General features: G+C 43.8%; 2 protein-coding genes across 6 annotated transcripts in view; both read right to left on the minus strand.

The window, feature by feature from the left end:
• The window catches only part of LOC138605601 (tensin-2-like), a 32687-nt gene extending 30259 nt beyond the window's left edge, over positions 1–2428 (minus strand). The window contains exon 1 of the mRNA XM_069677969.1: positions 1511–2428. Within this exon, the coding sequence (XP_069534070.1) occupies positions 1511–1633 (123 nt within the window). The 5' untranslated portion in view covers positions 1634–2428. The remainder of the gene's footprint in view (positions 1–1510) is intronic.
• Positions 2429–4294: 1866 nt separating this feature from the next.
• On the minus strand, positions 4295–15986 carry eif4ba (eukaryotic translation initiation factor 4Ba). Of its 5 annotated transcripts, none has more exons than XM_069677785.1 (15): positions 15961–15986; positions 13969–14109; positions 11639–11844; positions 10836–10952; positions 10577–10631; positions 10337–10483; positions 10078–10209; positions 9700–9867; positions 9246–9546; positions 8917–9005; positions 8407–8668; positions 8195–8232; positions 6479–6608; positions 5988–6060; positions 4295–5734 (listed from the first exon to the last, which is right to left on the minus strand). In XM_069677785.1, exons 1-15 carry the CDS (start codon positions 15971–15973, stop codon positions 5657–5659), a joined length of 1950 nt encoding a protein of 649 aa, XP_069533886.1. In that variant the 5' UTR covers positions 15974–15986; the 3' UTR covers positions 4295–5656. The 5 variants fall into 5 exon arrangements, with proteins under 5 accessions (XP_069533886.1, XP_069533885.1, XP_069533888.1 ...); XM_069677784.1 differs by having other exon boundaries at positions 9231–9546; XM_069677787.1 differs by lacking the exon at positions 6479–6608 and having other exon boundaries at positions 9231–9546.
• Between the last annotated feature and the right edge of the window lie 1054 nt (positions 15987–17040).

The raw sequence follows: 17040 nt of genomic DNA on the forward strand, positions 1-17040 counted from the left end.
TATTTCGAGTTGGGAACATCAACATTTGTTTCCTAGAGACCATGAGGATAACAAAAAACTAAGTTCGAAAAATATATCCACAGGGTGCATGGGGACCCTGTCTTCCTAATAGACTACAGTGACACGCCCCCTTGGCACTAAATGCCTGGGTCTGCGTGAGTGTTTTTTCCAGTGACACCTCAGGGGTGATGACATGCTAGAGAGCAGGAGCCACAACTTCTAACTCACAAGAACGCATGCACACACACACACACACACACACACACACACACGATCATCTCAGGAAGGGACGGGAGCAGGTGGCGAGCCAGGGGTATGCTCCGGCTCTGGCAGGGTATTTATAACCTGCAAGGAGTAAGGGGTGTCACCTCTAAACAGCCATGAAAATGCTGAAAATAGGTGCGGGAATGAGTGTATGTTTGTGTCTGTGTGCGTCTTTGTGTGTGTGTGTTGGTGATAAACCAAGAAAACCAAAACACCACATGCTACAAAGCATTAGGAACTCCTGGATTGTTCACATGTATGACACAGTACATTCCCCTCCACTGCAGAGTCCACCCATTCTGTTGGGACTATGTTATCATTATTTGGCATGGTCAGGCACACACACAAAGAAATTCAGACACACACAATCAGGGCTTTGGGGGATTTGAGGCCACACGTGATCTGAGCAATGTTATCCTTCCAGCAAGATCCAGAGAGAAACACCTCGCAGCAAATATGCAGTTTGGATAATCTGGTACATTTTGATTACTGCATTGTCTTCCTTTGACATATAACCTGCCAGAGTGTGTGTACTCTGTCATGTGAGAACACACAAATTCTGCTGTGTGGCCTTGGTGCTAAACCAACAAACGCTTTTTTATTTTAGTCTCTATAAAAGTCCCCTGGTGGCTTTACGTGTGGAGCAGCGTGGCGTGCTCCTAAATCCATACATGTTCCTAAATAGAGGCAGCAGACAGGCAGACGGCGTGCCGGAACTGGACAGTAACTTATACCACTTCCTCTTGAACCTCGACCCCAGAGGGACATGATTAACAGCAATCAAAGGGATCATCCACCGACGTCTGTGTCTTATTTTTACACTGTTTCCTTTGCATGCTGAAGGAATGACCACTTTATGCGACCTTCTAAATAAGATACTTTTGACTGTTGCTCCAACCTGTAAACACAACCCCTCTGCATGCATCTGATGCAGCTCTAAATGGGACCTGCATTTGTTTGGGTATGCAGGCATGTGCGGCACGAGATGCTTCTGTTCTACTATAAAAAGGCCGACAATACACAGAGGAAGCATATTTCCAGGCAGCATTTAATTTAGATATGTAATAGTAATACTTTGGATTCCTTTGGTTGATTTCCGTGACTAATATGTGGTGACTTCTGCGTGCGACAAGTTAAAAAAGTTCTGCTGAGTCAAATGACAAGTATGGAGCAGCATCAACAACATCAAGGACCATGATGCAACTTCAAATGCTCATGCTCAACATACTGTAAGGTATTCTCTTACCTCAGCAAGTTGAAGGATTTCAGGATGCACCTCCGGGTCCACCTTCATAGGGATTCCTCCTGGCTCAGTACCGGGCCCAGGTTTCTTTATCCGGCTGGTGCTCGTGCTGTGAACGCACCCCATACTTCCGGCGCGCACCTCTTTTTCCTCGTATCCTGAATGTCCTCAACTTTTTCAAACAAGTGCTCTCCTCCACAAGGTCCCTCTCCTCTTCCTCCTCTCAGCGCTTCATGTTTCGAAGAGGCCTCCTTATGTTCCTGCGACAGCTAACGTCTCCTTCTCCGGCATGCTCCCTCTTCCCCAGCAACTCCTCACACCTCTGCCCCGTCGCTCTGACAGCTTGTCCTGCCCTGAAATCAACCCCAGATGACTTTTTCTTACCCTCCTCTCCTCTTACCACAGCTCCCGTCCAAGAAGTGTCACCAAGCACAGACCCTGCACTCTTTCTCCCACCCTCTCTCTTCTCTGTCCCCTGCTCCCTGGCTATCCTCACTCGGAAAGCATGCAAACATACACCTCTCTCTTCCCTTCCCCCTTTTCACTTGCCAATACCTCCTTCTCTTCTCTTTGCCTCTACAGACCCTCAAATGTCTTGCACGTTGCTCTCTCCTTCTCTACTCTCACAGACCCTCCAGTCTTCCCCCCTCTCTCTCTCCCGCTCCATCAGGCTCCTCTTGCTGTCTCTCCACGGGGGAGAAGGGGGCAGCTGTTTTGGCTTGTTGATGTCAGGCCCTTCCCCTTTCCTTTGGCTTCAACTTCAGCCCCTCTTGCTCTCTTCTTCCTCATGGGGGAGTGATTAGATAGAGCTTCTTTCACACACGTCACCCCTCTTGACTCTGTAGCTTTGCACATGAGAACATACTGTAAGCTCAATCCTACGTTTCCTTCCTCTGAGCTTATTGTGAGGAAGCGAAGACGACTTTTAATCATGATCTGCTCGCCTGGAGCAACGGAGGCAAGATGTAATGAACTCCACCATACTGTTTGATAGGGCACATGACACCAACATTAAAGTCTTTGTTTGATTCCCTCAGTAGCTCTCGACTGAAATTAAAACAAAGATAGCCTCTGTGCTTAAATCTCAGATCTGCTTCTCCCCTCGTTCAAGTCCTTCAGACTACAGCTCTCTCTGTCGCTCTCTGCAACACACACACAAGCACACATAACAAAATTCCTCAAACTGGGCTCTCCAGACAAAATACTGCTTTAAGCTGGAGCTTTTAGGGTTGTGAGGGGAAAATCTCCAACAATAAGCCCTTTCTAAAACCATGTTTTTAGCCCCCGGTTAGACCATACAAAGCGGCCCTTGGTTTTAAAAGTGAGACAAATCCGTGGCTGCGAGCTAAATTAGGCGACATACCATCAACACGCATTCACACACACACACACTTTCATCTACGTCAGGGATGCTTCTGTAACACAGATGATATGTTTTCAATCAGAACATGATCTTTGCAAATTTAACTTTTGATACATCATCTCGGGAAGCGAGTCACACACAACTGAGTCATGCGGTGGCTTTAAGTGGAGGAAGGAAGGACCCTCCTGTGTGGACCAGCTGCTGATTCACATGGCAACAGGGGCGGGGGCTGGTGGGTGGGTTGCACACATGTTTGAAGAGTGGTGGGAAAAGATCTTAAAAGTAAAAGTAGCGATTCTACAACTTAAAAATTCCTGCATGTAGAATCTCACGTTAGAGCACAGAGTTTCCATGCAGCAGGATAGCTCCTCTCAGTGTTATCATACTATAACTCTCCTCGTTTGATGCATTGGCAAAAGTGTTCCTGTTACTTTCAAACATTAAATAACGTCAAAATACTCAAGTAAATTAAAGAGAGGTCAGCTTGTAGTGCCCAAATGCTACCTGATGCTGATTGGCTGGGTTAGCTTGACCATGAGGAGATATTTCAAGAACAGGACAAAGAGTGTTTTGGATTTAGCAGGTTCCGATCTTACACCCACAGATTTTAAGCTCCCTCAGTGGTCACTTTTGTCTAAGAAAGAACCTACAATGGATGTGCTGTTAACACAAAAAGTGGACTACTTTTTGACAGGAAAATGAAGCGAACAACTCGTGTGAGCTGTCATTAACCTTTAACACACCGAGACTCCTCTCTCGTAAGTACTGAGGCAAGACCAGTTGAGAACCACTGGTGTAGAGGATTCCTATCTCACAGTAAGTGGATGCTTTCTGTGTGTGTGTGGGATGTGAAGCTCAGCAGGATCCTAACCAGCTGCCACCAGGAGTCTGGCCCTCAGCGGGGGGTCCAGACTGAAGAAATACTGTGCAAACTGTCCGCCTCACAGACCACACCGGGAGAACAGTGAGCTGAGGAAAATGAGTTGTCGTCGCTGCACATAAAAGTGATGCGCGTGACGGTGCAACTCAGCAACCTGCGACTGGCATGGCTGAAATTGTTGGTTTAAATGTCACGCTGCCACAAAAGTTTGTAGGCATGTTGTACAGCCAGCAAAGTGTAGCTGATTGACTGATGTATGAACTGTAAAATATACTCAAGCACAAAATGCTTTAAATGAGTAGTTCACACATTTGAGCTGAGGTTATTTTAAACCCCTGCCAGGTTCCCTCCTTTAATGCATGCTTATTTAATGAGCACATACTCGAATGTACACAATGACCTCAATATATGGCAAATTGGAAGCTTCATGTAATCTTATGAAACTCTTCACCCCTGCTACAGACTCCAGACTCTACCAAAATGTTTGTATTCCTCCCTGCAGGAGGAGGGAATGATTTGACAGCTGTTGAGTCTTTGAGACGACTGGAAACGGCCTTCATGAGCCTTTAATTTGATTTCATCAGAAGGTGTAGAAACGCATGAGTACAATGATTGGGGATGATGTGATGGCACTTGCCCGACTCACTGAGTGAGTATCGTGTAGCGGCAGTTTTTTTTCTGTCTGTCTGGACATAAAAGTCAATCCAGCAAGAGTTTATTTGCATTACAGTCATCTCCTTTTTACTGTATTAATCAGTTCAGAACTTATTCAATTATTTTTTAGCGTAGCACATGACATTGTTTAATTAGTAACCAGTCAAAGCATTCATAACTGTTAGTATTGGAAGACAGGAGATTGATTTCTATGATTACTCTCTCAAGGATAAAATAGGTTTATTATTAAAAGTGATAATCTCGAAGATTTAAGTAAATGTTAAGTCACTAACACCGAATGAGGTAACACAATGGTGATTGAGCCAATGGCCCACTGATGAAAGCCTTTGCAGGCTTAGTTAGTGACGCGTTTTCCATCAGCCAGCAGTGGTTGGTCTGCCAGAGAGGGTAGGCGGAGCTAAGCGGCTGCTTTTCCGGTCTCTGCAAGTGTTGCGAGTAAACAGTAATCTAGTATGGCTGAACAAACAAAGAAAAGATCGATGACTACAGATACAACTTCAACAATAAGTGAAAATCCAAAGAAAAAGAAACAAATTTGACGCTCAGATGAAGACAAACAGTCTAAAAAGGAAAGCGACCGTCAGTGAGGACAATCAAGAGTTACAACGCGAGCCAACCGTGGACGTCACACATGTCTGGATATCTGGGAAATGTGCTCCCACAATTACCGTTTATCGCCATAGGTGTCGCCAAAGAGAACGAAACTGAGATCTTCGAGATTATAACTTTAATAACTAAGCATTTTATTCAGTTAAAAAAAATCAATGAGTAAAAAGTTAAGAGAAATTAAAAGTTTGCACTAAACATGTTTTATCTTTCGTCACATGATCCAGTCTCACACCACCCGTGACCCACAAATATACAAATTCATTTTTTCCCCACTTTTTCCATTTATTTATTACAATTAATTCAATGTTATCCATCACTTTTCCATTTGTCAACTACTCCTTTTTTCCATTTAAAACAAGTCCAGTATGTGACTATTCTTTCAAACCTGAATAGTCCTGAAGGTGGGGCAGGGGGAGGGAGGATGGGTGGGTGGGTGTGTTGAAAGTAAAGGACAGGTTTGTAGAAGGAAAAGAAGGGAGGGAGGGAGGGAGTGATGTCCTCCCAGGAGCCTCTTCCGTGTGAGGAGTTTTTTTTAATCATAAGCTATGTGAGATAATTTTTTTCTGCGTTCGTTGTTTTCTCCTCTTGTTGCGCTTTTGGGCCTCGTCTCGTTATTTTCGTTCTATTCTACGTCCTCTGCGTCGTCTCCTTGGTCTCCGTCCATTAGCAAAGCGGCGTACTTACTGGCTGAGCTGAACTTCTGCAAAAAGCAAAACAAAACAGGAGCTGGATCAGAACAGTCGCTTTGGGTGCGTCATAAAAATAGCGTTTAGAAGAGAAAAGAGAGCAAGAAACATAACTATCATCTTATGATCGATGAAGAGCAGTTTATCAACCAATTATAATGAACTGCAGGCTCTGGAAACACTACTTAAGGCTTTGGGGAAGCTCTTTAGGAGGAATAATTTAGGTGACATCAAAGTCTGACTGAACCTTGGCAGTGAAGGACTTACGGGGGTTGGGGTTTCTTCAAATTTCTTTGGCTCTGGGGGTGGTCTGGAGTCTCGGTCTCTTCTGTTATCCTTTCTACAATCCGAACGAACACTGAGGTTAAAATTAATCAGCACAGCTCAGTGCTGGAGAGTTTACCTTTGCTGTTAATCCTCAAACACACACAGCTAATAAGATTTACAAAAAGGAGCACAAATTATGCTCATTTCCATTGTCTGAAGAGTTTACATCTATAAGCTGCTTGGCACCCAGTTCACACTGTGCTCAGTCCTCATTTTCAGGAGAAAAACATCAAATCAAACTCAGAAATGTTCCAAATTTCTGTTGCACTTAATGTTTTATTGTGTACCAGAAATCCTGGTGCCCTTGTGTTCCTAATGAATGAGTCATCAGTTGTGTAACTGAGCATAGGCCACTCTTTACAGATGCCCAGATATAAATGTTCTCCTCGTCTCATTAAGAACTCTGGAGTTGCTAGCTTTGGATGGCTGACCTGTCGGCCTCCTTTCTTCGGTCTCTGTTGGGCCCCTCTCCTCGGCCCCGCCCTGCTCCAGGCCCTGCAGGCCCCCCTCGTGCCCGTGGGGGACCCCGGTCCCGACGCACACCGTCAGCCTTGTTCTCATCTTAAAGGAGAGCCAGACAGTTGAGTGAAGGGAGGTTGGTTGTCTTTATACAGTAGACTACACTCGCAACACACTGCAGCAATCAAAAGCCACTGGGTTGGATTCAAAACGTGTTAGTCACTGATGTAGGGCCAAATGAGAGGTGCACAACTGCTTACATGCAGGTTGACCTTCACTTCCTGTTAATTTCATTCTGGCTCTAAATTTGAACCAATTAAAAAAAGTCCTACTCTCAGATACCCCCTGCATGAAGGTGTTCAGCCTTTTCTCATTTGTCCAGGTGTCTTGAGTCTGAACCTGAGATTTCTCTTTGTTGGTCACTTTGATGAGTTGCAGAGCAATGCGAGACATATTTTAGTGCTCCTCTTATGATGAAGAAACTCCACACAGGAAGATGAGCTCACAACCTGCAGCTATCACATTTTGGCCGTGCTGAATATGTTGATTATAATGCAGCTGCAAAGTTGTGTGAAAAGTAACAGCTGCTCTTACACCTAATCATGGAAGTGAGCGGGTCTTCATGGAAAACAGGAATTCTCCAGTATGACTTGCTTTAACATAAGGACATGACTTCCTGTCTGTAAAGTGAAGCATTTTCTTTTATGGACTTGGATGTTAAGTAAACCTGAGTCAGTCTTTGCGGGGCACACAAGAGTTTGAAGCCACTTTGACATCAGAATTCAAGAGTGAAAGATCGGAAAAATAAATCTGAATGAGCAAATGGTCTTCGGCCTTGTGTCCATGCAGCCTTTTTTCTGGCAGGAATCCCTGGCGTGGTGCTGGGATACAGCAAGAAAAACTGTGTGGTTTTGTTTCCATGACAATAATTTCTTAACAAATACAGCTGGATGATAGACGAGCATCACCCTTTGGATTTTTATTACCCAGCCTGTGTTCGCTATAGATTTTTCACTGTCATCTGGGAGACGCTCATCAAGATTTTGTACGAGTGAGCTTAATGATGTCACCGCTGCATATGGTTAGTTGCCTGAATAGGAGCAACAGTGGAAAAGGCGCTGGCTCTCAGAAATAAAACTACATGGACACAAGGCCTCAGAGAGCAACTTCCAGCAATTGGAGCCACACTTTGAATTTGAGCAGAAAGCAAAGATGAGCCAAAGAAAAGCTGAAGCAGAAGAAAGCTGAGCCTAGTCTGAGCTGCGAGCCGAGCCTGATTAGAAGAGCCTGAGATGTCCTAGAAGGGCCACCGTACAGAGGAATAATTGTTGTGATTAAGATATCTACTTGGCCTTTTCACTGGGAACTTCTATGTTCTGTCTTACCGGTGGTTTGTAGTGATCTAAAAACAGCAACGTTGTCACGTTTTCATGCATCTCCACCATTTTGTGTGCACCTATAAAGTCTCACAGGGTTGCAAACAAAGCTGTTGACTTTAAATCTTGTTCAAATTCATTCACATTCTTTGTTTGTCTTGTTAGCACACATGCCTTCTGTAGTTTCATTTTGTCCAGTCCAGTCAAAGTTGAATGCAAATGCCACACTGCCATGGTTTGATTTTATCCATTTACTTAGGTTTGTTTTGGGTAAAATCCTCATTGTGTCTAGCACCCATGAGTATGCCTTACCTTTCCCTGGTCCTATTTCATCTGCAGAACTTGGGGAGCTAAAGAGAAAGTAAGAGAAGTCAGTTTAGGGTTCAAAAATACTCAAATGATAATTCACTTTTCTACAAGCCTGAGAAAAGACATGACAAGACATGTTTGTTCAACAACTTAAGCTTAGAAAGTCTTTGAAGTGTCTGTTCCCAAAAGGCCTCAGGACATTCTCGATGACTCACCTGAGTTTGGGAGGAGCTGAACCACTGGGAGATACAGGAGAGACCGGAGCTCGTCCGTCACCTTCGCTAGAGCCTGTGCTGGCGGCACTTCTCTTGGCCCAGGCGTTTTCCTTGGGAGGAGGTGCAGGCATCACCTTCAGTGGCTCCTTGGTGGAGCTAGTAGAGGGAGGAAGTGGGGAGGTCCCAGGGGAGGAGGGTTCCCGTTCTCTCTCACTGAAAACCTCATTCTCCCCGGAGCGCTCGCTATCTCGACATCGGGAACCTGGTGGATGAAAAGAGAATCGTTTGGGGGTTACATCAATGTTGTTTAATTTTGTCTTTGGTAAAGTTTTCTGCACTGGGAACAAAATAGGTCTTTCATTTCTGTTTTATGTACAGGGCAGCAAGACCGTGCAATATGACAGCTACAACAGAGACCCTCGGACAAAAATTGTGTTTTTTTAAGAAAAACAAAACGGCACATGCCTCCAGAAGGCAATCTCTTTAAAACAAAAAGGACATGGATGTTACCTCTCCCAGAAGTGCTGCCTTGCTGTGAAGACTCACTTCCTGTGCGAGATCGCTCAGTATGAGGTTCCTCATTGCGCCAGCTTGGGTCCCTGTAAAAACAACACAAAAAGCTTCAAAAATACGTCCGCAAACTCCAGTAAGATGAAAAAAGGTGACATTTCTGACAGCATGTCAGAACTTGGCTTTGTAACACACTGATTTCACTGCTGCTGGCTGCTTGTACTTCTCCCAAAATAGGACATATATTGCATTTAATTTATTAAGTCAAGAGTACAGTTGCCACCATGATAAAAAATATTAAGAAATGAGCATACATTTCAAACCCTGACCTGTCTCTCATCTTTCTGTCAGGTCCTCGGCCTTTGTCCTCCTCCAGCTGCCTCTGCAGCCTCTCTTCTTCTTTCTTCAGCCTCTCCTCCACCTCCCTCTCCTTGGCTGCTGTGTCAACCGGCTTGGCCGCACCGAAGATGGATGAGGCCCTGCTGCCGGAGCTCGGAGCTGCAGCTGGGGAAGTACCACCACCGCTGCTGCCACCGCCACCACCACCACCGCCACCACCACCACTAGTTTCTTCCTCCTTGGGCACGCTACGGGGCTTCAGGTTCAATTTGGGTCTCTGCTGAGGAGCAGCTGAGAGAACAGAGAAGAACAATATTATGAGTTGGTTTGGCTGTGAATATCTGACAATGGTGTAAAAATATTTCAACACTATTTATAACTTAAAAAATAATTTATCTTCAGAAAAAGCACTGATCAAACGTAGTATTAACATATTGAACTCACCTCTCTCCTCACGCCTGTCATCCCGTCTCTCGAACCGGTCCTCACGGTCGCCATAACGATCCCGGTCCCCATATCGATCACTGCTACCCCGACTATCATCGTAATCGCGGCGGAAGCCACTGCCAAAGGCACGACGACCTCCTCCTCCTCCACCACGAGAGTCAAAACCTGGAGGAACGGCAGGAGGAGAGGAGAGAAAAAGGGTTGTGATGAAAAGTTTAAGAATGGTGTATCATAGTGTAAACAAGGGTGCATCAGGCGTCTATGGTTATTAATGATTTGATTAGAAGAGGAGAGGTTAAAGAATATTTTCAGGATTCAATTACAGAAGGTGGAGCTGAATCCCGACAAAGGGTCCATGCAAGCACAAAGACACACCTCCTCTATCGTAGTCTCTGCGGTCCCTGTCGTCATAGCGATCCCGGTAGCGGTCTCTTCCTCCGTCATAGCGGTCATTGTCCCGCCTTGGCCCATCTCTGTACCGATCTGACTCGTAACGGTCACGTGATCCTGCAAGAATCGTTAAAGGTAAAATCTAAGAATCTTTATTCTCTAACAAAATCTGTAAACACAATTACCCTGGGATCACGTGTACAATAAGTGGGTATGCTGAAGCACAAACAAAACTGTGACTCACTCTCTCCAAAGGCATCGTCTCTCCTGGGAGGTGCTTCTTCACTTTCTCCACTGGGTCGAGCCCTCCAGTCGGAGTCTGTCTTGTCAGGACCCATGTCCCCCATTCGTCCACCCCGATCCCGGCCTCCCATAGACCCACCGTCCCTCTCTGAATGTGACGAAAAAGATGAGAGGTTGAGATATTTCTTTTACAGATAACAAAAGCACGGGGAGATTTTCTCAGTTCATCTCAGCAATGTACCTTTATCATTAGACTGGTCTGCAATATCCACGCGGATCCTTCGGTTTCCCAGGTTCTGTTTGCATGAACAAATAGAAGGGATGAGTTTGTGATTCTTCCACTTATAATCTTATAAAAGAGTTTGTTACTTCATGCAGCCAGGCCATTGATTAACTCAATATTTAATCTAATTTTGTATAAACTCCTACAGGAGTCCGACGCTAATATGTAAAAATAAAAGTGCTAAATTATAAAACCAAAGTTGTTGTTGAATCCTCACCTCCTCATTGAGACTGAGGGCCCTCAGGAGGGAATCCACATCATCAAATTCAGCATAACCAAAGCCCTTCAGCCTCTCTGGATTACTGGGCTCTCGGGGCAGACGCACTGCACTGATCTGGAGATGAAGACAGAAAAACATTTGAAACAAAGACACTGTGTGGTTCACTCAAATAAAGAAAGAGTAGCACGCAAGTTAAAAAAAATGTTGCTACTTTCAGTCACTTGAAAGACTGAACAAGCCAGAGGTAGGCACAGGAGGCCTGTATAGAACTAACATCCCATAAGAGCAGTGCATGTTTTTTAATTATGTTTCAAGGACCTGAATGAGGGATTTTGCCGAACTTTACGAAGCTCCAACTGTTCAACTTGAAATACTACCTTGATGGAGCCCCAACATGACAAACAGGTTGAACAACATCTGGACCGTAGTTAAACATCCTATGATACATATCATTAAACACAAAGTAGAACTGCATGCCCTGTTCTTTTTATTATTAAGACAAACTGAGTGGTCCTGAAGCGTACCAATTACAGCAGTCCCAAGGGCACCATATCAATGTGGGCCAAATTACTTCAAAAACAAAGATTTACATAACAGATGTATCAGAGACTACCTCAACAAGATGTTCAGATTAGTTAGGTATTTACAGCTACTACAGCAACTGCAACTGAAACCGTCACTAGAGTTTCAGTGTTTGTGTTTCCTTGCAAAACAAAGCTCTGCAGGAACTGGAACCACCGAGTGCTGTGTGTTATTTGCTGCGCCCCGTGCTGCATGCGTGTTCAACTTGCACCACTTACTGCCAAGCCGCGGAAGAAGTCTTTGATCGAGTCCTCAGTGACATCATAGGGCAGGTTGCCCAGGAAGGCCGTGTAAGGCGGGCTACGGGGCAGTCGGGTACGGTCGACATTAGGTTCACGAGCCGAGCGAGGCGCTGTGGGCAAGATGGACCGGTCGATGGGTGGTGCCCTGAAGCTGTCCTCCTCTGTGTGCCATGAAGTCGAGACTGGAGGAGGGGAAATTAACAAAGACAAACTTAAAACTTCCTTTCAGTTACTTTGAAAGTATTTCTCTTTGATACTTGCATCTTTCCTTTTCTGGAGTTCTAAATAAAGAATTTACAACACTAAATCTTAATGGAAAACATGAACACATTAGTACACAAACATAATAATACAAACTAAATTTCTACATTAAATCAACTGCCGGACTTCCTTTCAAAAATTACTCCACTGCAGAATTTAAACCCTTTTTTGGCACAAGCCCTTTTAATTAAGCAAAGTGTACCATGTTCTGAGACATGTATTAGTTGTGTACTGTTTAATTATTCTACGAAGTGGATACTGACAGAGCCAGAATCAGCACTGGGTCTAATGCCAGCCAAAAAGCATGGGTCAGCTGCTGGAATAGAATCAAAATGTTGAAAGAAAATATCCAGAAATAACATTTTGACTGCTACCAATTTATCCAACCTCCTGAAAAGAGAACTAGCCTCACATCACATGACAACATGTGATTACATGAGGTGTAGCCTGCTGTGTTGCTCAGAAAAGAAAATGGTCAGTATGACCATATGACTTGAGTTGTGATGATTCATTTGTCCTCCAGGGAAGAGCTATTCAACTGGCGGCCCGCGGGCCTGATCCGGCCCTTTTTAATTTTTCTCTGGCCTGCTCGAAGCTGCCTACATCCAGCTGGTGTCTGCAATATGATAATTACTAAAGGTGATGAACATCCAGCGTTTCCCATGCCATCTTTACATAGATGGTCCACCCAGGTACACTACCAAGTACTATTGACGACCCATTTTAGCATTTGATCAATTTCTTTTTCTTCGGGGGGGACAGGGACGAGAGAAGACAGCTCACACTCAGCACACGCTGCCCCTCCTGCTCCTGTTCATTGTGACAGACACACATGCTCTGCTGCGAACACTCTTGCTACGCACACACAGGAGAGGACTGTTGTTGGGACCTCTCCTTTTTAATGCCTCCTAATGCCGTTTTTTTCTGAGTGCAGCTGGTTGTAGTGTATCTGATGTCATTCGTTACCACTAACACGTTGGTTCCTCTCGTTTCAAACAGACTGCGGGTGGAAAAAAAGACTAGAGTTGTGTTTTTAGGCGACTTCATGAAACGTACAGCTGATGGAGAAAGTCATCAGAGCGGACACACACAGGGAGAAAGAGAGGCGGGGCACACTGTGTGTGTGAAGACAGGACAGGAGTGTGTGTATGGTTGGGGATCAGAGAAATGCAGAAAGGTGAGCAGATTAAAGTTTTGTCAGGAATTAACAAAAATATAGTTGATAATTAAGAAGGTTTAATACTATGATATAACAAAAAATCTAAAGGAAACAAGTTTATGCATTCTTTAAAATGTTTAAGACATAAATTTTACCTAGGCTGCACCTTTCCATTTGAACTCTTCACAGGCAATTTACAGAAAAAGTCCCAATAGCCAATTTTTAGCAAACAAGCAGCTTCAAAGTGTCTCTAAGTGGACCAAAGCTGAACAAGTCTGCTCTACTAAGTAATAAACCCAGATAATTATTGTTTATTTATCATTCAATGGAGAAGGAATATGGCCTCACTAGTTTCTTATTATTATTGAAATCTATAAACATCATACTGTAAATGCAGGAGCTATTTGAAGCCATTTGTTGACAAAATATTCTGTGTGGTCCGCGAACCCCCTGTGATCATCCTATGTGGCCCACTTGCTGTTGTAGTTGAATAGCCCTGCTCTAGGGCTCCATCCCACACGATCCAACCACCATTTAAAAGGCCATCCCAAATCTTACAAAAATCTTTTCTGTTCAAAACTTAAAAACTTAAGATTTACAGCTGACATATGCGGCTCCAACATGTTCAGAGTCATTAATACAACTGAAAGAAAACTTAGTTTTTTAAGGTTAACTGTAAGCTACCATGACACATTTACACATAATACAAAGCAGTTATTAATTTGACATGATAATGGCACAACCACTTTGACAGCATTCTTCTGCACATTTTAATATCCCTTTACAAACTAACAGAAAACCAGGTCAATAGAGAGACCATGTTGGTTTAACTATTGTGATAAAATGCAATCTTAGACTTTATTTGAGTATTTCAGTGTTCGCTCACCATCGCCATCCAGGTCGTCGGTCTCATCGGCCCAGCTAGTGGACTTGGCCGGGTAACTTGGGGGCGCATTGCTGCCTCCACTGTCCTCTGCCAGGAAGTCAGTGAGAGTGAGGGTCTTCCCCTTCTTATTCTTCTTCTTAGCTAAATGGGATGTGAACAAAAGAGGACACAGTCAGTCATTAACCATATTGAAGTATGTCAGGGAAGTTTCTCAAGCCCATACCCACACAGCCCATCCTAAAGTGAATTATATCCAATAAATATGTATACTAATATTCATTAATTTTATAGCCTATATTTCACCAATTAAAAAGAAAAAAAACAACTGATATGGCTTGTTACATGCAACATATGATAATTTCAGCGTCACAACAATTTAAGTTAGCCTTTCTGGTTTGTACTATATTTAAACTACTACGTTTTTTATGAAATTGTAACAAATAAACATTAAATCTGCAAAACATCTACACAAAAACAGTCTTGCTTTTCAAATGACATTTGTGTGTGCATGTCTGCCTTTGCTCATGTGACAGCTGCATCTCTGAGCAGACAAACTGACAAACAACAGTATTGTTCATGTTGTGATGTCCAAGGGGACAGCACTATGTCAGTGATAACAAAAACACACTTATTTTCCTATTGGAAAGTAAACACAGGGAATGGTTTGCCTGTCCAACCGTCACTGTACAGCAGGTCAGACGAGTCTTGGTGCATTTCAAGTTTGAACCACTGGGCTGCTCGTTTGCTGCATTTCTGAGGAATGTGTCTTAAGAGGTTGAATCAATAGGTCATGCATCCATAGCAGAAGATTTCTAATACTGTTTATGAACAGCAAACAGTTGGTTTGCCTCATAGAGCAGGTCTGGTTTGTTTTGGTCTGAAGCAGAAAGAAGGGGAGCAACAAAGCTGGCAGGGAGCTTTATTGTGAAAATCCCAACCGTCAGGACATTCTTTGCGCGCGCGCACATACACATACAGATCAACACACACGTTCTACCTCTATCACGGCGAATAATGCCAAGTCATTGTTTATTATTAACAGGCCTAAAAAGTTATAGTCTGAAAACTAAAAATATACTGACTGGTTAATGAGCTCCACACCAATGTGACATTAGCACGCTAGTAGCTGCGTAATTTTAACTTTGTAAGATGCTAAAGCTACAATAATAGCTGCGGGGACAAACAGAGAATTGTTGGGCAAAACACGCAGGTTGTCTGCTTTCCTTTTACGTAGGTCGCTTTTGTTTTAATGCCTATGCGGGCTTAGCAAAAGACTGCTGACGGGGGAAGTATCCCTGCTTAGCTGGCTAGGTTTTAGGGCCTAGTGCACGTCGCAGTGCCGGATCCAAGTGCGCCATCATCGGAGCAGGACTCGGCCGGGCGGACGGGACAGCGCAAAGTTGTGAAGCTGCCAGGGAAGTGTTTAGGAAGCGACCCAACAGGCCCAGCTGCCCCGTTTCATCAAACACCGACACCAGGGAGAAAGGCTGCACACGTGGGGAGACTCCTCGGGCTGCCCGGACTTCTCGGCCCAGCCCCTCCTCCACGAGACGCGCTTGCGCCCGATGCTTATCTGCTGTGAGCGCCACGGCGAGCCTCGCTACGGGCATACAATGTGCCAGCTCTGCACGCAGTTAGAAACACAGCACACCACGCCGCACAGCCTCCACTACATGTACTACCACGTAAACTCAAAAGCGGAGACACCAAACATGACAATTACATGTTACACAAGAAGAGAGCACATGTTATTTGTAGGTTAAAATTTTCAGATTGAGCAGTCGTAGCCTCGTTCATTCGCCTTCCTTCAGCAGCTGCGTCTTTACAGGGCCAAAACAACCGACAGACCGACTATTTCACGCGGGACAACGACGCGAGTCAAAAACACGGGGCATTAACAATTCCAAAACTTAATGTTTTTAATTATATCGAGTTATAACCCACTGAAATTACCCCCATTCTACCAAGATCGTTCACCCTCATAAACCTCACCTGACGCCGCCATGTTGGAGAGCGAGTTCGTCGAAGTTCCCGGATGTAGGCGTCAGAGGTTTATTATCGGGAGCGCGCATCGCCGTTCACGGGCCTGTCTCCTCCCTTGTTTTCTCAGCCACATCAGCTCAACTTCAAGGAGTGAAATTTCTTTTTTACTCGGTTTATATCTTGCACTGAACTACGTTTAGCAGCAAATCTCACGGGTCTTTATTATGTCTGCGGATCATTCAACTCTACACATTTGTAGCTTTAAATAATCTTTATCTGTTTGGTATGCAAAGTTTAGTTGTGAGCGATTACACAGTTACACTAAATTAAAGCCCCAATGTTAAATTGTTTAGTCCTTGACTGCTAAACATAAAAGAGATAAATATATACCTTTGACCTCTCCTATTGTTTAGCTCTAACTTAAGTGTAGCCTGCACTGCTTGACCAAGAGAGGATTAAAATTCCTCTCAGGATAAGCCCAGACTTTGGAATGTGCTTATTGAAGCATATTTGTACATTCATTTTTTTAATGTACCATCATGATTATATTATTGGACTTATGCCTTAGTGTGCCATACAGTCTATGTCAAAGCAGCATTTTAGCGTTGTAGCTGCTTACAGTAACACTAATTCACCTACTTAATATATTGTTACATAGTTAATAACAATATATTTTTAGTTTTTATATGTTTTCAGCGAAGTGGACTTGACAAAGCATAAATTATTTTGAAATGTAGTATAAAGTAGCATTGTATGCTCCACTAATGTGTGGGGAAAAGTGTGGAGCTAAAGTGTGTTTATGTGCACCACTATTGCAGACGTATGAGGTGATTATATTTCAGGACTGTATCTCTTGACTTGGTCTGCAGCCCTGGTGGCCAAACATCTGTTACAGCAGCTTTAGGCATCCTGCAGGTTTCCATGGAGATAAACAGTTACACCAACATTAGTTTTCTTAATTATATCTGCTACAAAATTATGTACTTTGTCAGCCTTTCTCGTTGTTGGAGATATTTTTTTTATTGTCAACAGACTCTAATAACTAATATGTTTATTAAAATGTAACAAGTTTTATTTATTTCATTTATT

Source organism: Semicossyphus pulcher, unplaced genomic scaffold, assembly GCF_022749685.1.
Source record: "Semicossyphus pulcher isolate SPU_LCO1_2020_fin unplaced genomic scaffold, fSemPul1.0.p SCAF_3, whole genome shotgun sequence".
NCBI classification, from domain to species: domain Eukaryota; kingdom Metazoa; phylum Chordata; class Actinopteri; order Labriformes; family Labridae; genus Semicossyphus; species Semicossyphus pulcher.